The 22,678-nt window shown below is 41.6% G+C and overlaps 1 protein-coding gene and 1 long non-coding RNA gene across 2 annotated transcripts in view; one reads left to right on the top strand and one right to left on the bottom strand.

Annotated features, from left to right (window-relative positions):
* LOC130028029 (uncharacterized) overlaps positions 1–20,869 on the top strand; it is a 48,110-nt gene extending 27,241 nt beyond the window's left edge. Inside the window, exon 2 of the long non-coding RNA XR_008793146.1 lies at positions 20,770–20,869. This is a non-coding gene — a long non-coding RNA (uncharacterized LOC130028029). The remainder of the gene's footprint in view (positions 1–20,769) is intronic.
* PTAR1 (protein prenyltransferase alpha subunit repeat containing 1) overlaps positions 1–22,678 on the bottom strand; it is a 50,733-nt gene that overhangs the window by 8,812 nt on the left and 19,243 nt on the right. The window contains exons 3-5 of the mRNA XM_056118781.1: positions 14,789–14,855; positions 8,191–8,295; positions 4,208–4,421 (exon numbers count right to left, since the gene is read on the bottom strand). Of these exons, the coding sequence (XP_055974756.1) occupies positions 4,208–4,421; positions 8,191–8,295; positions 14,789–14,855 (386 nt within the window). The remainder of the gene's footprint in view (positions 1–4,207; positions 4,422–8,190; positions 8,296–14,788; positions 14,856–22,678) is intronic.

Raw genomic sequence — 22,678 nt, 5'->3', positions numbered from 1 at the left:
ACATTTGAGGAAGTATTTTTTTTCTTTTTTGGGGGTCACACCTGGCGATGCACGGGGGTTATTCCTGGCTCTGCACTCAGGAGTTACTCCTGGCGGTGCTCAGGGGACCCTATGGGATGCTGGGAATCCAACCCGTGTCGGCCGCGTGCAAGGCAAACGCCCTACCTGCTGTGCTATCGCTCCAGCCCCGAGGAAGTTTTAAATATCTATCAATATACGGGTCAGAGAGATATTACAGTGGGGAAGGTGCTTGCCTTGCACATGGTCAAACTGGATTCTATTCCTGGCACCTCATATGGTATTCCCAGCCCTATCAGGAGTGATCCCTGAATGCAGAGCTAGGAGTAAGCCCTGAGCACAGTTGGTTGTAGCTCCCAAACTAGAATATGTGTAATATATATAATAAAATAGCAAAAATTACCAAATAGTAGGCCATTCTTCAGAGATAAATACTCAATGTTCCGATGGACAACCAGGCTGTCTTTTTTCAATGCACATATATGCAGTAAACTGTCAACTCAAACATGGGATGCTTTTATTTATTCATTTTTTTTAATGAAGCAAAATAGTTTGTACTGAAAGAAACTTACTTAGAAACTGTGAGAGGAGAGACAAAGGAATATGTGTTCAAGAGAGTATACAGACTTCTGTAGAGTAGAAAAAAAAAACCAGACAGAAACTCTGAGATAAGCAAGAGATAAGAATTTAGGGAGAACATTGAAAAGTTGAATTTCCAGGCTTGCCTTGAAAAGCAAGCCTGTGGGATAGTTGTATATTGATTTTATTTCACTTAAATAAGAAGCCTATTCCTCCTGTAATTTAAAAATATTCTATGGCATTTCTACCTTCTACATATTTCATCTTAAAGACCATCAAAATCTCACCATAACTTAATTTTACCTCCACTCTTGATAAGCAAACACGCCTTTTTGTTCTTTGGGGGGCCACAAGTAGTGGTGCTGAGGGGACCACATGGGGTGCCCTACCCACTATACAATCACTTTGGCCCCAAGATAAGTGATACTCTTAAAAACTATCTCTTCATTTGTACATCTTCTTTGCCATTTGTACATCGCCTATGAATATGATCCTGTAATGCTAGCTCAGGCCATACAATGCATCAATTTAAATTGGATGGTAATATAATAAACTGTCCCCAACAGTGAATCTTTCTTCCCTCACAAAACATGAGAACCTTTAAAAATTAACTTAAATATATGTTCACTTAAATATACAAACACTTTAGGAAAAATTTTAAAAAGTCTATTGCAATTCTACACAAAGTACTGTTGCATGCAAATATATATATATATATTTTTTTTTTTTTTGCTTTTTTTGGGTCATACCCAGCACTACACAGGGGTTACTCCTGGCTCTGCACTCAGGAATTACTCCTGGCGGTGCTCAGGGGACCATATGAGATGCTGGGAATCGAACCCAGGTCAGCCACGTGCAAGGCAAATGCCCTACCCGCTGTGCTATCGCTCCAGCCCCACTGTTGCATACTCTTTATCCTCCATTTTTTAATGACTAAACCAAATAAATGCATATTACAGGGAATACAAAAAACCATATCCATACTATTACTACAAATGTGTGTGTGTTATGTGTTTACTATGTGGCAGACACCATTCAGAAAGACTCAAAATCTTATTCAGCGTAATATGTACAACACTATATCATTTTTTATCTTTATCATGAACATTTTCCTCTAAATAATCTAACATACTTTTTGGAGCAATAGAATGTCTTAATTTATGATGAACTGGTATATAAGTGATTGGCTCGTTAGACTAAACTACTCAATCAATAGACACTATTTTATCTATCAATTTTATAATGACCAGCGGTTTTGTGTAACTCCAGAAGAATACTCAGATGACTTGGGGACCCCACCAGCAAACCTTAGGCCACGGGACCACAATTCAACCCACAGGCCCAAGGACGTACTGAAGCGCAGGGTGTACATGTGATGCCAAGAATCAAACCTGGCTCCAACATGTTTCCTACTTGCGAGGCAATCTCCTGGCCCACAAACAAAGTTCACTGAGTGAGTACTTAGAAAAAAGTATGGACGTGAGAAGACACTTTCCATGTGGAGTCATACATTTAACCGACATCACTCAGGAATGTAGGAATTACCATCCCCATTTTATGGGTAAGGACACGGAAGGTGAGAAAGACTTAGACACTTCCTCAGGGCCACACACTATATTGGTGGTAGTCAAGATTCAAATTAGACCTCTAGGTGGGAAGCTACTAATTATTGCACTGCTAGTTATTACCAATAATTGCTACACTTCATACTGCTTCTTCACAAACTGGCCGGAGCACATGCTCAGCAAGTGGGAGTCTCAGGTCGACTCCCTGGCCGCCGAGGGTCTGAGCCCAGCTGGGAGCAACCCCTAAAGCAAGGGAGCCAGGAAGAGCCCCTGAGCACTGCCAACTGTGGCCCAAATATCTCCTCACACCAGAAAACAAATCATAGGATTTTTGGTGCTTTTTCTTTCTTTCTTTCTTTCTTTCTTTCTTTCTTTCTTTCTTTCTTTCTTTCTTTTTTTAATCTTCCTTTTCATTTTGCTTTGGTGAAGTATATGATAAACGTTGCTGTTCTGCCCTTCTCTGAGATTATAAAATTTCACTTTTTGGTGGAGGAGTGTGGAGGGTGGGATGGGGGGACAATTATGCATAAAGGGGTTGTTTAAAAGAGTTTTTCTGGGGGTTGGGGGGTGCTGGAGCAATAGTTCATCCCATATGGTCCCCTGAGCACTGCCGGGAGGGATTCCTGAAAGCAGAGTCCGGAGGAATCCCTGAGCATCGCTGGGTATGACTCAAAAAAGCCAAAAAATACATTTTTTTTAAAAAAAAGTTTTCCCAATTAGGCATCACTTCCCATTATTTCCAGTAATGCAGCACTTGAGGCATTTTCACATTATCGAAAGCTTGGGATGCTGTTCCAAAGAGCACCCTCGGAAAGTGGAGAGTCTACAGCTGGTACGGCACTTGCTTAGTAAGTGGCTGCCCCTGGACTGATCCCTGGCATTGCATATGCCACCCTTCTCTTCCTGCCCTCCCCTCCCCCAGCACTACCAGGAGTGATCCCTGAGCAGGGCCAGGAGTAAGCCCTGAGCACCAATGGATGTTCCCAACGGCACACTCCCATTCCAAAAGAGAACTTAATTCTTACGGTACTGCAATACCAAAATGAAGGAAAAAGAGAAGCTTGAGGCTAGAGAGACAATACAGAGGGGAGAGCACTTGCCTTGAATATGGCCAGCCTGTTTGGGATCCCATTATCCCATAAGGTCTTCAAGCAACCCCTGTAGTGATTCCTGAGTGCAGAGCCAGGAGTTACCCCTGAGCATCACCAGGTATGACCCAACAAAAAGAAAAAAAAAAAGCTCCTTGATTCTTACTCTGATAAATAATAGTAAGTATAACTGAGGCTACGTATAAGCCATTAAAACTTACTGACTAGAAACTTCCATCTCATTTCTAAACTAAAAATTTTCCAGCCAGTTTCCATATCCAGTATCTCTGAGTCAGAAGAAAATCTTGGTATCCAAAATCCTACCCTCATTTTGTAAGCCTCAGGTAAGACTTAGAAATCCCCGGGTATCTTAGACTCAGCGAAGTTTAGAAGCACCAGGGTGAAATCTCCTGATTCCGCCCCATGAAAGAAAACCCTGAGAAGGTGCGTAACTAATTTTGCTCCAACCCTAGACCACCAAGCAAGAAGAGTTTCAGTTCTCTACGGCTGACCAATCTCAGTACTCCGTACTAGTCAAACCCGAGTTGGCTGTACCACTGTTCTAGATCTAGGAATGTCAAAAACCAGACCCAGGGGAAATACATTTTTTCTTTTTTGCTTTTTGGGTCACACCCGGCAATGCACAGGGGTTACTACTCCTGGCTCTGCGCTCAGGAATCACCCCTGGCAGTGCTCAGGGGACCATATGGGATACTGAGAATCAAACCCGGGTCGGCCACGTGCAAGGCAAACGCCCTACCCGCTATGCTATTGCTCCAGCCCAGAAATACATTTTTAATTAGCAGTCTCCTCCCCTGAAGGTTTCAGGCATCATGACCCTCTCCTGGCTGCTGGCCTGCCCATTCTTCTGCTTTTGCAGAAAAGCTCCTCTCAACAGGAACTACAGAATCGAAGGGGCAAAGAAATGTCCTAAGGGAGAAGGAGGAAGAGCCCTACCTTGACGTCCAATTTGGCCAGGTGTTGCAAAACCCAGATGCGGTGGGACCAGGCATTGTAATTGCTTGGGTATCTCCCCGCTGCTTCCCCACAGACCTCCATCTCTTCTTGTATGAGTCGCTGTGTCCTTTCTGCAGGAACGGTCCCCAAGTTTCCTTTGCTTATAAAGGCAGGCGAGGAGGTTTCCTGAATCAGCTGTTGTAGCACCCATCGCCTGTCAGGGCAGCATATGGAGAAAGAATGAAGGAAGAACATGAACCAGGAAAAAAAAAAAACCAGTTTCCTTTGCTTTGAATTTAATTTCCACTCACAGACACTGTAATACAGCACCTGTCAATAAGTCCAGCGTGGGGCGTTTCTTTCTAGACCAGCTGGGGGTGGCGATATTTTCGTGCTGGTTTTCTGTTTGCTTTGCGGTGCAAGGATCAACCCCAGGGCCTCACGCGTGAGACATATGCTTGACTGCTGAGCCATACCTATATTCCTGCTTGCTGTCTAACTGTTCTACAAGCATTCAGCCCCGGAAGTGTGGCCCTGATGTTTAACGTCTGGAGGTGTGGGCCTGATGGCTGAAGCTCCCGGAGACGGGGGCCTGATGATCTGACCCCCAGAGGTGTGGGCCCGGTGGTCTGACCCCTGCAGGTGTGGCCTGATGGTCTGGCCCCTGGAGATGCATGAGAGCCTGATGGTTTGATGCCTGGTGCTTGGGAACAATCAGGGCCATACCTGCAGTGCCTGGAAGCACTAGGTGGTCCCGAGGATCTAACCTATTTCCTCTCAAATACTTGGCAGGTGCTCTACTGCTTGAACTCTCTCCTGGTCCTGTTTCTGTTTGATTGCTTTGGGTCTTCTTTGGGATGGGGGTCACACTCAGCAGTGCTCAGGGTTTCCTCCTGTCTATGCAATTAAGGATCTGGTGGGTTTTGGGGAACCACATATTATGCTGGGGATCAAACCTTGGTTTGCATGCAGGCATAGCAAGCACCTTTTCTGTAGTGTTTCTCTCAGAGATCCTGTTTTGTTGTTTTTATTTAGTTTTCTTGGTTTCGGGGTCACACGGAGCAATGTTCAGGTTATACCCCTGGCTCTGTACTCAGAATCACTCCAGGCAGTGCTTGGGGGACCATATGGGATGCTGGAGATCTAACTTAGGTTGGTCCCATGTAAGGCAAGTGCCTTATCTGCTAAACTATCTCTCTGGCCTCTGTTCTGCTGTTTTTAAAATTCATTTCATTTAGAAACTGGGCTGACAGGGGAGAAAGAAGACAAGGGGTGGTGGTGGGGGGGGGGTGTTACGTCTTTCTAAAACTTTAAAATCTGTCCAAAGGAGAATGGCCATCATTCCACAAAAATGAAACTCTTAAACTGCATTCGGCAAAAACCTGTAAAGGCCGCTGGCCTGCTGGGGACTGGGAGATGGCTCTGTAGCTCAAATCCCCTAGTAAGCACAAGGCTGCAAATCGACCGCCAGTTCTGCAGTATGCACAGACCTTATCCTGGCAGCCTGCTTGGAGATCCCCAGCACAAGGGACGTCCAGCTGCACCAGTCAGCTCTCTGCAGGCAGCACAACTGAAAGGCACCACACTGTAAAGCTTAGGGACAAAGATGGCCGGGAGGCAACAAAGCATGTGTGTGAGTTCTGGTGAACACATGTGTGACTCAAGGCACAGAATCTCTGGTGAGCACATCTGAAAATGTGAGCCCACAGCCAAGCTTGGGAGCAACACTGGTCCCTGCAAAGTCAACTAAGAGAAGGAGAAAGAAGTCAGCTGGTGTGTGTGTGTATGTGTGTGTGTGTGTGTGTGTGTGTGTGTGTGTGTGTGTGTGTCAGGGGAGAGAGGAGAAGGCAGTATGTATTACTGGCTGGTAAATACTAGTGGACTCACAGTTTATTAGTTCACTTTTTAATATCTACATGCCTTACCCTATGTATAGTTGTTTGCAAAAAAAGAAACTGCATCATGACAGCTTTCATTAAGCAAAATTTCAACATTACAGCACAGAATATAGAAGGAAACAAACAGTATAATCAGATAAAAATACCAAGAAGACTTTAAAATTTAAAATTTGCAGACTTTATCTGCAAATTTCCCCCTGGTCTATTTAAGATTTTCATTAGCATTTATGTAAATGAAATGTAAAAAAGTGTTTCTAAACACTTAATGTCTTTGGTTTTTACTTTTCTTTTTTTTTTACAGTAAAGCATCTTTTAAGACAAAATTCCAAGCCTGAAGATACAAGAAATGAAGAAAATTCATTTTATTATTTTCACCTAACAGTTTTTTACTGAACAACAAAATCTTGCCTTATTAACTATTTTCATTTCATTTCATCATCCTGTTAATCGTCGATTGCCTCGAGCAGGCCCCAGTAACGTCTCTTTCATCCTAGCCCTGAGATTATATTCACGGCTCTTTAGGAGAATGAGAACCATCATTGTTACTGGTTTATATCATTGTTTATAAAATCATTGTTTACATCATTGTTTATAAAATCCATTAACTATTAGACTAGACAATAAATTCATGGAGGCATCTTTAATAATTACCTCCCCCAAACATAAAGAAACAAAATAGGAGACTAACACCCAAGAATAGCCGAGATAAGCACTAGGAGGCTCACTCCATGGCTTTGAGGCCAGCCACACATGCTAGGGGAAAAGGCAGCTCAGAGAGAGAAGGGAGCACCAAATAAAGGGTGTCGGGAGGATCCTCCCAGGATAGGAGAAGCATGCTGAAAGTAGGCTATAAACCAAACATGATTGTCATCCACTGCCTCTTTTGCAAACCACAACACCCAAAAGGAGAGAGAGAACAAAAGGGAATGCCCTGCCACAGAGGCAGGGCAGGACAAGGCGTGGGGGGATGATAGGGGGTGGGAGGGATACTGGGACCCGTGGTGGTGGAAAATGGGCACCGGTGGAGGGATGGGTACTTGATCATTGTATAATTAAAACCCAAGCACAAAAATTTCCAAGTCTACAACTGTACCTCGTGGTGTTTCACTAACAAAAATAAAAAAAAAAATAATTATCTCCCCTGCCACCATCCTATCACAGAGCTCTTTGGAGAGTGCCATCCCAAAGGAAGGAAATTACAAACAATTATGTGGTTGGAAAGCAGCTGATCTCCAATACGGAGCCAAAGGCGAACTTACAACTAAGACACTTTGAATTGACTTTAAGATCCTAAAAACGCTCAGTAAGTTGTAAGGTGGTAATAATTCTACTGAGAGCAGACTTCTCCAGAGAACTTCCTCACTGCTCCCAACCAGTAAGTCCCCATCACCTCAATTAAGTCGAAACAAATCTGTGAGAGAGACTGGAAAGAGGAGGACTTCAGATAGTGTTTTGAAAAATTTGCATTTATTTTTGACTGTCTGCCTCAGGCCTCTAACCTAAAAATATACTGTGCATTTATGGTTTCAGTAACTTCAGCCCAGACTACACATCATTCCACCTTAGCAGCCTTTATTTATTTTTTTAAATAGGGTTCCTTTTAATAACCACCACCATCAGTACCTGCCGTCTTTACCAGGAACACAGCTAAATGCTTTATAAAATCCACGTTTCTCACTATGCCCAAATGTCTAACTATAATCTATAGGCCTGTTCAAATAGTTATTAATTAATAATACCTAATGTTTATTGAGTATTTACTATGTGCCAGTCACTACTGTAGATAGAGCCTGCAAACATTATTTCACATCCACTTTAACTCAAATTATTTTTATTTATTTAATTATTAATTTTATGTAATTATTTATTACACCTACTTATTCATGATATATTTCATTTTGTAAATGAGAAAATGAAGGCCTCAAGAGATTTAATAATTGTTGGTGAACACACAGAATCACCGAAGTTTAAAATAGGTGAGCTGACTAATTTACTCTATGAACCAAATGTCACTGGTTTACATTCATTATTCTACTCCCCTGGCCTTAAGAATTCTAAGAAGCCTCCGGCCTAAATTAACCATACCTGTGAATCCACGTTTCTGGACTCTTTGGAAACTTAGTTAAGGCCAATTTCCCCAGATGCAGGTCCTTAATTGGATTTAAAGTGCCAGAGAGAATAAGTTCTTTCCTGAAAATTAAAAATTAAAAATGAAATAATCTTCGTTACTTTGTAATTCACAGTGATTCAGTAAATAAATAAAATGAATCATTCTTTCTCTCCAAACATAATGTTTGGCTATTAATATAACTTCATCATGAAATGAATCTTCATTAAAATTTTTAAAGCATTAATATACATCACGCATAGCAATCAAGAATTTATTCTCATAATACTGAAAAGATAATAAGCAGAAGTAGAAGCAGAAGCCCCTAACCAACAGTGGAATATCCGTTTCCTATTGAGGAGTGGGTCAAAGGGTTTCCATGGTTTGTCTTGTTCCAAAACATACCAGGGCAGATCCTCCAACATTAAGACAAGCTCTAGGGGCTGGAGCGATAGTACAGTGGGTAGGGTGTTTGCCCTGCATGCGCCGACCCGGGCTCAATCCCTGGCATCCCATATGGTCCCCCAAGTACCGCCAGGAGCGATTCCTGAGTGCAGAGACAGGAACAATCCCTGGGTGTGCATCACTGGGTGTGACCCAAAAAGCCAGAAAAAACAAAAAAAAGACAAGCTCTAGTTTCCTACGGGGACCTGATACAAAATGCACAGGCGACAACTAAAAATACAACTATGATTTGGATAAAAGGGGAAAAGTAATCACTACCCAAAACAAATTTTCTTGTATTTTTAGATTTTCACTTCTGTCTTTTCTAATATGCAAATGCATTTTATTGCCCCTTTACCTTCTATCTTTCCCCATAAGTTTTTTTTTTCTTTTCTTTTTGGGTCACACTCGGCGATGCACAGGGGTTACTACTGGCTCACACTCTCAGGAATTACTCCTGGCGGTGCTCGGTGGACCATATGGGATGCTGGAAATTGAACCCGGGTCAGCCACGTGCAAGGCAAATGCCCTACCCGCTGTGCTATTGCTCCAGCCCCTCTTTCCCCAAAAGTTTTAACAAAATCTTACATTGTGTTCTTAAAAAATTTATGGGCCATGCCACCACCATGCTGAGACCACTCTCCGCACACATGAAGGTACTGGCAGAGGAACAAAGGCATGTGGGTCCTGGGGCTGAGATCTTCAAGCCTACTCAGATCGGGGCTGAGCATCCTGGGCTGAGCATCCTCCACCCAGATCCTCCGAATTCCAGTAGGCGGGGGTCACACCCACCAACTGGCCCCCTGGCGCCGTGTAATCCCATCAACGGCCAAGACCCAGAGACTATAAAACCCAGCTCTCGGACATCTTATTATCTCATTCCTACTCTGGACAAACTGGCAGGCTACTGAATATAGCCTGCCCACACGGCAGAGTCTGGCAAACTCCCCGTGGCGTACCCAATATGCCAAATACCAGTAACAATGATGGGTCTCATTCTCCTAAAGAGCCTTGAATACAGCACTTCCTTAAAAATCTCAGGGCTAGGATGAAGGAGACGTTACTGGGGCCTGCTCGAGGCAATCGACGAATAACAGGATGGTCGCCATGGTTCTATATAACCTTACAAATCAACATTTTAATTAGTCAAATAACTATCAGTAATTTTGCTGAAATTTAAGACCTTTTAAGTGGCTTATGTTAACTAACTTAATTTTCCCAACAATCCTGTATTATGTTAAACCACATGAAATTGCTGACATTCCATTTTCCTTTTACAAGTTTCATTTTAAAATCATTTCAAATTTAAATAAAAGTTTTAAGAACAACAGAATTCCCAGGTACCAAGTACCCAGTTCCTTTTATTACCGACATCTTATATTATTATGGTACATCTTCGACAACTGATATATCAACAGTTATGTCATTATTATTTAAAGTTATACTTCACTCAGAATTCCTTAGTTTTTACCAAAAGTCCCTTTTCTATTCCTGGCATTGCCCAGGACATAACATAACATTTCTAATGTTTCCTTGAGGACCTCTTGTGCCCTCCACACACCTTTTTTTTTTTTTTTGGATGGTCAGACAACTTTTGATGAGTACTGAGGATGCATTTTGTAGGCATGTATGTTTGTTTTCCTCATGGTTAGGCTGAGTTTTTGGGAGGAAGAGATTTTAAGCATCATTTTCACTATGTCATATCAGGGAGATATATTATCAAGATAATATCACCATTGATGTTGGCTTTGATTGACTAGCTGAAGGAGTAATACGTCACAGATTTCTCTACTCTACTTTTGGGAGGAAAGTCACACTTATTGCATGGAAAGCTAATCCCTCTTTAAGAAGGGTTATCTTTCTAGATCAACTATTTGGATTTTTTTTCCCCTTAAGGGAAATTTACCTATAGTTTATTTATTTAGCCATATATTTGTGTCAGTCAGTATGGACTTACCGATAATCATTTTCCCACTTGGTGACACAAGCCAATATCATGTTATCTTATTGCTTTCAATCGGCTCTTCCATGCCTTTGAAATATGCCACTAGAAGCCCTCTTCTTACACATCCAAACTTTACGGGCTCGTCCTGAATATTTCCTGTGCTGGCCCTAGAATCAACAATTTTCCCAAAAGTCTAATCCTCTTACTAAAGAATGGTGCTAGACACCAAAACCAAGGAATTTCCAGAACCCAGTTCATTTTTGATCTATACAATTTTATATGGCTGAACCTAAACATCTCTTAATTTTACAAACGAAGAAAACTGAAGTTCAGAGAAATTCAATTACCTACTCAAGATCTCTGAGTTCAAAGTGTCAGGACCACTATCATAAATTCTGCTACGAGAAATGGACAAGAATCACCTGAACTTGCTGCCAGGTCTTCTAATTACTCAAAGATATTTTACTTAGCATTCATAGCCAATGAAAAATAGAATGTTATTATAAAGTCAACCCCTTTCATCAAAAGACTTAGCAACTTTCAAAGCAAATTCAATGCAAAAAGAACTAGTTTTTTTTTTTTAATACTGAAATTTTAAACTGCTTGCAATGCTTACTGCAATCACAGATCAACTTAAAAACTTTTTCTTGTCCTATTTTTCCTGCCTGCAACACAAATAATTTTAAGTACTCATGTATTGTGCCATCATCAACAGTTTATAAAATGCAATTGAAAGTTACTCAATGGTTTCCAGAATTGCTGGAGAATATATATATAAGACAGAAGGTGTTGAACATTTGATCTGCAAGAATCTTTGTAAGGTTTAGATCAGTTAATTTTCAAAGTCCCCATTTTTCATCTGTAAATGTACTCATGAACCTATCCCACTGAAGCTGTGTCAACCAAATTTCATTAAATCAAAGTAAAAATTACTAGAGCAGATTCCAGAGGATTTTCTCAGTGGCCGCATTTGACACTACCCAAGAGTCATGAGGACTACACCCAGTGGTGCTCAGGGGATCATATACAGTGCTAGGGACCAAACCTGGGGGTCTAATACACCCTTATGCATGTGCTCTACAATATTTATTAACTAGCTCACAGACCCAGGATTACTCTCTCTTCTGTTTCATTTTTGGGTCACACCCAGCAGTGCTCAGGACTTACCCCTGGCTCTGCATTCACGGATCACTCCTAGCAGGGTTTAGGGACCATATAGAATGCCAGGGATCAAATCCAGGTCAGTCACATGGAAAACAAGGTGCCTAACCCACTGGACTATCATGCTGACCCTTTTGAAAAATTCTTTTCCGTTAGGTGTCAGGAACTGGATCAGAATCTCAAGGCAAGTGTTCAAGTGCTGAGACACATTCCAGTCCCAAGAATCTCTTTTTGTTAAAGAACCTTCAATTATCTGTAATGATGAGGAATATGAAAACATGAATGAAAATGATACTCCCACTTCTCTATTAACTGATTTCTTTTTTCACAAAACGAAATGATTTCCAGTTTTCAGTTTGCAAACTAAGTTATCTATTAGGTGCCAATCACTAGAGTCAGATACCAAGAAAACAAAGGTAGGGAAAAGTTCCTCTCCTTAAAAACTTCCTACCCTCTCAGTTGTAAATGATAGTACCTTCCTAAGTTTCCTTTGCTGATTCTTCTGTCCAACAGAAATAGAATGAAAGTCATAAACGTGAGCCATGTACATAATTTTAAATTTTCAAATAGCTACATCAAAGCAAGTATAAACATATTTATTTCAATAATGTCCAAAATGTTAACATATTAACAGTACTGAGGTTTACTTTTTTTTGGGTAGTCTCTGAAATATGATGTGTCAGCCTTACCTTACTGTGATCAATTATCAATTCTCAATAGATACACATCACATTTCAAGGGCACAATAGCTATGTGTACCAGTGACTACTACACTAGCTGGTGCAAGTCTAGAACTGTCTAGTGTCCCAGTGTTCAGTCTTTGGTTCTTGTATCTATACATACTCCTTTGGGGATCTTAAGCCAACGCACAATTTTAAATACCATCCATATTCTAGTGAATCCCAATTTATAGATGACCCAGGACTCTTCCTTGAACTCTGGATTTATACAACTAGTAAGATCCAATTCTGAAATAGTCCAAAGTAAGCTCCAGACCCCCAACCAGCTTTCTCCGTTTTACTCTGTCTCTCTCCCAAACACCTTCATTTCAGCAAATGGAAACCCATTCTTTTGGAGAGACTCAAGTCAAAAACCAGTCAAGCTTGACCTTTTTCTTTCTCTCTCACCCAACTCACACATATATCTTTGACACTGGTTTATAAACAGAGCCAAGGCTTACAGTTGATGTAATACACTAAGCGTCTCCTTCAACTGCTGAGCTGAGCGCTACTTCAAGTTTCCATAATTTCAACTCTTTCCTAGCTTCATGTGTACTCCCTGCTCTCCTACAATCGACTTTTCGTTAGAAGTCAGAGGTTCAGAAATCTACGTACAATACTCCTCAGCTAGAAACTGTTCAATGACTCCCTCTCAGAGAAAAAGTCAAAGCCTGACAGCAGCTTATGAAGATCTATAAAGTCCTATGAGATCTAGCCCATTACCCTCTAGTCTTATCTCTTGTTATTCTCTCTCATCCATCTGAAACACCGCTTTCCTTCACTAGGACACGGTAGGCATGACCGGAAGCTTTTCTACTTGCAGCTTCCTCGACCCAGAAAGCTCTTAATCCACACCCCAGAGTGAACCCCCAAAGTCATGTCAGCTCTTGCTCAAACGTTCCCTGTTGAAAAAGCAATTCCCCTCTTCCTATCCTTTCCGTTCTTTTCTATGTTCTCTTCCCTTTTTTTCTCCGTGATATGTATACCCACCTTTTACTACTATTTTTTAACAATGCTTTGTAGCCTTTCTCGACTAGAAAGAAAAAAATCCACAAGACTAGCTTTGTTCATGGCTCTACTTCCAGTGCCTAGATTCTAGCACATCGCAGTTAATATTGAGTGAAGGAGTAAAGGTTATTAGGTGTTGCGTGGACCAAAGAGGTAACATACAAAGCTGTAGTATAACCCCTGAAATATGGCAGCCATTCATAAGCCTCTGAGGATTCCCAAGCCACCGTGATATTTCCATTAAAGAAAGCATTAAATTTTAAAATGATGGGAAAATTTGAATTTATTAATTTATTAATGATAAATCAATAAATTTATTAATAGAGTAATAAATATGGTGCTAAATTTATTATTGATAAATTATATTAATATTATGTTAATTTATTCCATACATTTCTTATTCTTTATTTGAAGTATCCAATTATTCATAAGATCATTTTAAAAAGCCAAATAATGGTTATTAAAATTTTTTTAAAAATTAGTCACAAATACAAACTTTAGGTACTATACTCTAGAAAACTAACTCGAAATGCAACCTCACTTAAAATACACAGAAATGTAGATTAAATACTGTTAAAGATAAAAAGTTACAACCTTTCTCTTTACCATAAGAAAATTTTAAATGTATTCATACTGCGAAAGGGACTTCACTTTTTGTTTATTTATAATTTTTATTCTGCATCTCTCTAATAGACTTCATTTGGCTCAAGACACAAATTAAATAGCAGTACATATTGCTTAATTTAAAAAATCAATTTAAATGATCTGAAATTTAATATTTCTATGAAGTATTTTGAATGAAGCGGTGTAACAAACATACGGGACTAATAAAATGTGGTCCCACTCCAAAATGCTCAGTGATGGAGGCTTCAAGTGATCAGACAGAGATCACAGTATTGATTATTGAACAGAAGTTCCTCACTTTGCACCTCCCATTGGACTATGGGGTCTTCTCAACTACATCAACCAGCGATGTGGGAGTTAAATAATTTTGCTAATTTGACTGTCCCGATCCAAATCTATAAAGGGAAAAAGCATGGATTACGTGGTATATTATAAATCAGCATTTAGGATGAGAAGTTTACAGAGAACAGATGAATATATAAACAAAGGGACAGGGTGTATGTTCCAACGGTCAGGAAGGTACCATAGACAATGGTAGAAGAAAAGAATGTTAGAGATGTCACAGTACTGTGGTTTATAGTTCAGTTTTTCAAAAAGTTACCAGTTGGTAGGGCTTACATATCTTCAGAAATTTAAACAGTTTTAATTCCTCATGGATGAGAATGATGTACGTACCTGACATTCCACGCAGTGGTAAAGTCTGGGTTGAGAAGCAAGAGCGTACATGTGACATCTATCAATTCTAAAATAAAGAAAGGTCATATTAGAACCACACTGCACCCCCTGTCAATGTCTGCCTTCTCTTTCTTTTTAATTTATCTTCATAAACTGCTCAAAATAAACTACTTGCATATGATAGATAACATTTAAAACTCACAATATACTAGTTTCAATGTCATATAATGTAAAGGAGAGATACCTTGTTCTCAACTGTCAGGATATGAAGATTACCAAGATTTGTATCCATTTCTGGGCCAGAGAGATAGTACAATGGGTAAGGCAAGGCACTTGCCATGCACCTGGCCAACCCAGGCTCAATCCCTGACATCCCATAATGTCCTAACCCCCCCCCCCCCCAAGAGTCATCTTTGAGTGCAGAGTAAGGAGTCCTGAGCATTGCCAGGTGTGACCCTCAAACCAAAAAAATTTTAAAAGACGTACTTCTACTTCAAATAATTATCCTTGAAAACTGATGCTCAAACAACTTTATGCTATGTCCATTAAGAATAATCAAACTACCTTTCAGTCTTTTTTATTTCACTTAGGTAACATGTTTATAGTTGTGGTAACAATCATGGCTTGCTTACTGCACCTCACCACCACCCAAATGCCTCAGACCCTCCATCAACGTCCCCATTACACCTACTCTGCTGATTTTCCCACTGCCTCTTCAGACCCCCCACTGCCAGCGATCTGTTCTGTAATCCAAGCACCTGTCATCTTTCATGCCCTGTTCTACCTCCCTGCACACCAGAGGTAGTAATGTAACATCCAGCATTTGTCTTCCCCCTAACTCACTCCATGAACATGATACTCTCCTTCTTCACCTTTACTTACAGCCACTGGATTCCATTGTACATGTACACTAAAATGTCTTTCTCTATCATAGGACCATATTCGATATGCCAACCAAACACAGTAACAAGTGTCACGATGGAAACATTACTGGGCCCGCTCAAGCAAACTGATGAACAACAGGAGGACAGTGACAGTGATCATAAGACATTTGGTTAGTTACCACATCTCAGTTAATGTTCTAAGTGCTGCAACAAGCATGAGGGTGTGTATAGCTTCTCTGATTAATGGTATTACAGTGAGGAGGGTAGATTCCAAGAAGCTCAATTCTTTTCTGGGATGTCCGCATACTGTTTGCCACAAAGGCTAGACCAGACAACACTCTACAACAGTGGGGAGGGGGTGGGGGCACTGCTTTCTCACTGCAGCCCTGGCAAACACTGCTTGTTTCCAGTTTTTCTGATATATTCCATTCTCACTGTTGTGAGATGCTATCTCATTCTGATTTTCCACTTCCCAAGTAAGTGACAACAAACACTCTTTCATATGCCTACTTACCACTTATATGTCCTTTTCAGTTAAGTAAATATTAATCTCCTCTCCCCATTTTTTGATGGGGTTATTTTGTTGTTGTTGAACTTTTTAAGTGTTTTAATTAGTGAATATTTTCTCACTCACTAATAGGGCATCTTCTATTTTAGTCTCAGTTGCTTATGCCATATAAAAACTTCTCATTTGGTTTGGGGGCGACACCTGGTAATGTTCAGGACTCACTCCTGGCTTTAGGCCCAGGTATCTCTCCTGGTGGACTTGGGGGACCAGATGGGGTGTCGGGGATTATACTTGAGTCAGCTGTGTGTAAGACAAGTGTCTTACCTGCTGTATTACTGCTCCAGCTCAATTTTTTTTTAATATGATGCAGTCCCATTTGTTAGTTTGGGATGTTATCTTTGGCAACAAAACCAGATCATTGATACCGCTGAGGTTCCTCTCCTGAAGAATTCTGTTTTTGTTTTTCCCCATGTAGTTCCCGGATTCTGGTCTAACCTCAAGATCTTTCATCTTCTTTGATTTCAGCTTCGTGAACGGCGTGATCCCATTTGATTTTTTTGCATGCAGTTATCCGGTCCTACCACCATTTGTGGAAGTAACTTTCCTTGACCCACTTCATGGACCTCTATCATAAATTTAACATAAATCTGAGGAGTTTATCTCTGGGGCCTCAATTTTATTCTGTTAGTCTAAGAGTTTATCTACTTTGGGGGCTGTGAGGAGTGACAGCTCTGTATTCAGGGGTCACTTCTGGCAGTGTTAGGAGACCTTACTACAGTGCAGGGGATTAAACCCAGGTCAACCAAGTAAAAGCATCTTACCCACTGTACTCTCTCTCTGATCTTTGCATATATCTTTAATTTATTATTTTAATATACCCCTCATTTCATTTTTAATTACTATTTACCACTTCTAGTTCATCTGATAAACAGCCCATTCATAGTCATTATGTATTTAACTATTACAACTTTAAAAAAGCACTGGGCGCAGGGAGAAGTGTTAGCAGAGAACTAGAAGCCAGTCCCCAACAGCCCGTCAGCCTGACCTTTCCCTGCTCAAGGTCTGCATGCTGCACTTGACCAAGCCAAATCCCAGCACTTCTGAAACATGACTGTTGACCTATTTTCTCTTCTCTGGACTCAGGCTTGTCTATTATTCTCTCTGCAAGAAATGCAAAACCTTCTATCGCTAACAATATCAAACACATGTCTTTCTTCATTAAAGGCTTTTCCTGACATACCTGTTTGAAATCAATCTTTTATCTTTTTACGTTCTTAATCTCACTCTGTATGTGATATTTCATCAACATTATCCTCCTAATTAGTCTGTAAGTTTTTTTCCTCTCTAATACATCTTGAAATTCCTCCCTCCCTGTGGCTCCTCCTTCAAAGAAGTTCCATGCCTACCAACAGCACAGAAGAGTGATGACAGCATTGGTCTTGCATCTAGTCGCAAAGCCTGGACTAAAATCCAAGCACAAAAATTTGTAAGTCTACAACTGTACCTCATGGTGTTTCACTAATAAAAATTAAGAACAAACAAAAAGAATAAAAAAAAAAATCAAGAAGGCAAAAAAAAAAAAATCCCGGCATGTATACACACTGCCTATAGAACTTAATGCCGTTCAATTTCAGTATCCTAATCTATGAAATGGGGCTGACCTCAGCCTCAGTGTGATGACCAAGGCCATCCATTTGGTCAGCAAAACATCTTGCCACTAAGAAACGAATGGTCTTGACATTAGTCAAGAAGCCAGAAAAGAGACAACTCTTGATTGCAGTGAAATTGTCAACATTTCTAAATTTCTCAGTTTGACAACAATGACAACAAAAACTTAATTGCTATTAAGTACCAATAAGAAAATACTTGTAGGGGCCAGAGAGATAGTACAGTGGGTAAGGCCCTTGCCTTATACATGGCCGACCTAGACTGGAGATTCCCCAGCACCCCATGTGGTCTCCCGAGACTACCAGGAGTGATTTCTGAGTGCAGAGTCAGGAGTACGTTCTGAGCACTGCTGAGTGTGGTCCAAACACTAAAAATAAATAATAAACACAATGCAGGGCAAGAACCTTGTGCGATCTCTTTACTCCACTGCCCTTCCTCACTGGCCAGTCTTAATGGTCTGGACTAGGATGCAACTTCAGATGGAACCTCCTTCGGAAAGCATTCCAGTCAGACCCCCCAAAAAAAGGAAATAAAGAAAAATGTCAGAAATGGGAAAGGATCAATGACAGAAAAACACAACAGATGGCATTAAAACTAGGGCTGGAGTGATAGCACAGTGGGTAGGGTGTATGCCTTGCATGCGGCCAACCTGGGTTCGATTCCCAGCATCCCATATGGTTCCCTGAGCACTGCCAGGAGTAATTCCTGAGTGCAAAGCCAGGAGTAACCCCTGAGCATCGCCAGATGTGACCCAAAAAGCAAAAAAAGAAAAAAAAGAAAGACAATTTGGGGGGCCTGAACAGTGTCATTCTTGGACAACTGGGTGGCAGTGCAGTGAAGGGACTAAGGATGCAATGCACCTCAGGCCCTGCAGTGCTAGAGAAACCCAGACAGCCCACAGTGTTGGGGACTCCAGGGCTGCAGCCAGCAATGCCTAAGGGATCATCTAAAGCCAGCAATCACACCCCAATTCTGGGTGAGGAACATGCTAGGAAGTACTACTCCCAGCTCCCAAAGACAATTATCTTTGGATGCGAATAACATTTGTCTCTGTTTTCCCTACTGGTCACGGTCACGGTCCTCCCATTCATCGATTTGCTCGAGTGGGCCCAGTAACGTTTCCATCATGAGACTTGTTGTTACTGTGTTTGGCATATCGAGTACGTCACGGGTAGCTTGCCAGGCTCTGCCGTGCGGGTGAGATACTCTTGGTAGCTTGCCGGGCTCTCCGAGAGGGGTGGAGGAATCGAACCCAGATCGGCCATGTCAACCGCGTGCAAGGCAAATGCCCTACCGCTGTGCTATCGCTTCAGCCCTACTGGCTCTCGGTAAATCAGAGAATCTCGGTAAATCTCGGTAAATCTCAGTAAATCAGAGAAAGAAAAGTAATGTCACCCCAGTCTGATGGTGGTGTTCTACATACATTAATTCATTGAACCCTGAGAGGAACCTCAGAGACCTATGAGAATTTCCTTCTTTTGTATGGAAATTGAGAGGTTAAATAATATAGTCGAAGTCACTGCCAAATAATTTGACTAAGCACACATCATTAAGTGTGCCGATGAACCTAAACACAAATCTGTCCTGTAAAAACAGATGCGCTTTCCACTCTAGCACAGTGATCTCTTCAAATCAGGAAGGAAGCAAAAATCTAAATGAAAACAAATAATCAATAGTTGACAAAAAATACCTTGCTTTCCATACTTCATCAAACATCACTATCTCTGCCATCTCTTGAAATTAAACAGATATCTTTCCAAACAGCAGAGCCTATACCAAGAAATGTCTGTCCTGACTTACATACTTTTCAGTATATTACTATCATATTAGAAGGAAAGAAAGAATCTAGGCATATTATTAGGCATAAGAAATTAGTGAAGTTCCAGCTGAAATAAGGAGAGGGGAAGGCTACAGAGATGTCAAGAGAAAATCAACAAACTTTCTCTGCTGTGATGCATTCTTGAAATGGTCAAAAGTCAGAATTCAGCTATTATTAGTTTCCGGGTTTGACAATTGCCTCTGTTAGAAATACACTTTCACGGTTCTAGAAGTAAACCCTCGGTGAATTTGGAGTGGTTAATCTCTCCCTCCAAAACACATGCCCAGCTACCACAAAGAGCAGTTTGAGCAGTGAACACCAGAAAGGCGGAATACAGACACTGGATCAAAAGCGAGACTTAGCTAAAAACTTTGACAGCTCTTATTACTTGTAGGGCAGCAGGTAGGAGGCTGGTCTTGCACGTGACTGACCCAGGTTGGATCCCTGATATCCCGTACGATCCCTCAAACACTGCCAGGAGTAATTCCTGAGTGCAAAGTCAGGACTAATGGCTGAGCATTGAAGGGTGTGGTCTAAAAATAAAATTAACAAAGCAAACAAACATAAAAAGAGGATGGAAGTCTCCTCTTGCTACTTGTTTGACAGATGCCTGTTGAAACAGAAAGGTGGTCAGTCAAGAAACAATAGGTATATCCCTCTGCCTAACAATGTAGCTAAGAAAAAGGTCGGTAAAATCAAAGCCCCCTTGAAGGGAAGGAGCAAGTAGCCCGATGCTAGCAGTCGAAAGAAAGGTTCGCTATGGGAGGAGAGAGAAGCAATTACTGCTTCCAGGAGCTGAGAGGCTTTGAAGGGTACGTGTGTGCCTGTGTACAGGCAACTACAGCACAACGGTGACAAAGTAAGGTAATAAGATTAGCCTCAACAGAGGCAGAGAAGGGAACAAAGCCCACGAATAAGGGAAATGGGGCATGCCGTGACTGGAATAAATTCTAAACGGTTGTAAAATTCAGATGCTTCTGGATTTTCGATGACTGTCAGAAAAGCAGCACAAGTAACTGCAGACTAAAAGTTGGGGCTGGAGCGATAGCACAGTGGGTAGGGCATTTGCCTTGCATGTGACCGACCCGGGTGCGATTCCCAGCATCCCGTGTGGTCCCCCGAGCATCGCCAGGAGTAATTCCTGAGTGCATGAGCCAGGAGTGACCCCTGTGCATTGCCGGGTGTGACCCAAAAAGCAAAAATAAATAAATAAATAGAAGTAACAACTGACACTCTTGCCTCAATTTTCTGAAGGACACGGGAGACTGCAGTACACTGGATTAGTTTTGTTACCTAAAAAGAAAGTAGAGGCTACTAGTATTAGCAACTGTTGCCATCAGAATCTTACACATCAAAGGAAAAAGTTAAAAAAAACATACAAGCAGGGCTTCTTAAGACAGAAATCGAGGCTTCCATCCTCTTTTCAAACGTGCTGCTTATAATCAAATACAACTATTAGAAAATTACAGGCATCAAAATGAAATATATCCGGGGGGGTGGAGAATCTAGACTCTCTAAGGCACAGGAGAAAGATCGTAGTGCAGGCTGGGAAAGGACTGTGAAATTCTTCCCAGGCCCTCTAGCCACTAGGCTACAGCACACACAGACAAAGTATCTTCAAAAAAGCATTTCTGCAACTTTGTTTCTACTTTTACGAGTGATGCTAGAGAGCAGTTTGAAGCAACTCGGTATCATAATGATGGACATTTCAAAGACAGAATTCAAACCAGGCAAAATCTGCTATAAGAATACATTTGGCTGATGAGAAGAAATAGCAAAGGGAAGGGGTCTGAAGCGACAGCTCAATACGGTCTGGGAACAGCGGGGAGGAGGAAGGGTGGGGAGTGGGAGCTCCCGCACACACCAGGACAGAGCATGAAATTCTGCTGCTAGGCAGGACCCCAACACAGAGATGTTTCTCTTGTTTTAGGCTCAAGTGTAAATGTCTCAACCTTCAGAGTTACAGTAGTAATATATTAATACAGTCTCATTCCTTTCCCAAATCAACCATGGCTAGGGAGCAAGCACGACTTTTAAAATGATCAGTCTCCGGAACTAATACACTTACTCACCTGGTGGGATATTGAGATGCACATCATGGGTAGGAAAAATCAGTCCGAGTAAATAGGGCTGCTGGGATACGCATATACTTATAGACATGGTTTTCTACTTGTCTCCCAGAAGAACCCTAATATTGAAATACGCTTTCCAAGCATTGATGTAATCCATATAGTGAAAGAGTATAAGTTTAATTTGATTAAAAAGAAAAAAAATCTATATCAAGAATAAGGGTCACCCATGTAGGATAACACTGCTCCTCCCGCAGAGAGCTTAGGTTTATTTATTTATTTACTTACTTACTTATTTTGCTTTTTTGGGTCACACCTAGCGATGCACAGGGGTTACTCCTAGCTCTGTCCTCAGGAATTATCCCTGGCGGTGCTCAGGGGAAAGTATGGGATGCTGGGAATCAAACCCAGCTTGGCCAGTGCAAGGCAAATTGCCCTACCCACTGTACTATAGCTCCAGCCCCAGAAATTAGGTTTATTGAGTTACTCCCACAACAGTGCCCCTGAGGCACACCCAATTCCATCAAACACGAATAATCCTATTGCTTTTCTCTTTCCTTTCTGTCATTTGTTCTCGTCCGGGATCTGGATTTTATAGTCTCTGTGCAGTCTCTGCCCCTGCGCCTGGGTGTTCCTTCCCGGAGTCCCTTGGAGGGGAGCGGGTTGAGCTTTCCTCCCCGCCCCGGCCAGGGCTACGGCAGCCGAAGACCTCCAGGACCAGCCACCACCATGCTGAGACCACTCTCCGCACACATGAAGGTACTGGCAGAGGGACAAAACCACGCGGGTTCCGGGGCCGAGACCTCCAAGCCTACTCGAATTGGAGTCGAGCATCTTCCACCCAGATCCTCCAAATTCCAGTAGGCGGGGGTCACACCCACCACCTGGCCCCCTGGCGCTGTGTAATCCCATCAGCGGCCAAGACTCAGAGACTATAAAATC

Source organism: Sorex fumeus, unplaced genomic scaffold (genome assembly GCF_029834395.1).
Source record: "Sorex fumeus unplaced genomic scaffold, SorFum_2.1 ptg000038l, whole genome shotgun sequence".
Taxonomy (NCBI): Eukaryota; Metazoa; Chordata; class Mammalia; order Eulipotyphla; family Soricidae; genus Sorex; species Sorex fumeus.
This window is presented reverse-complemented; position numbering and strand designations above follow the sequence as displayed.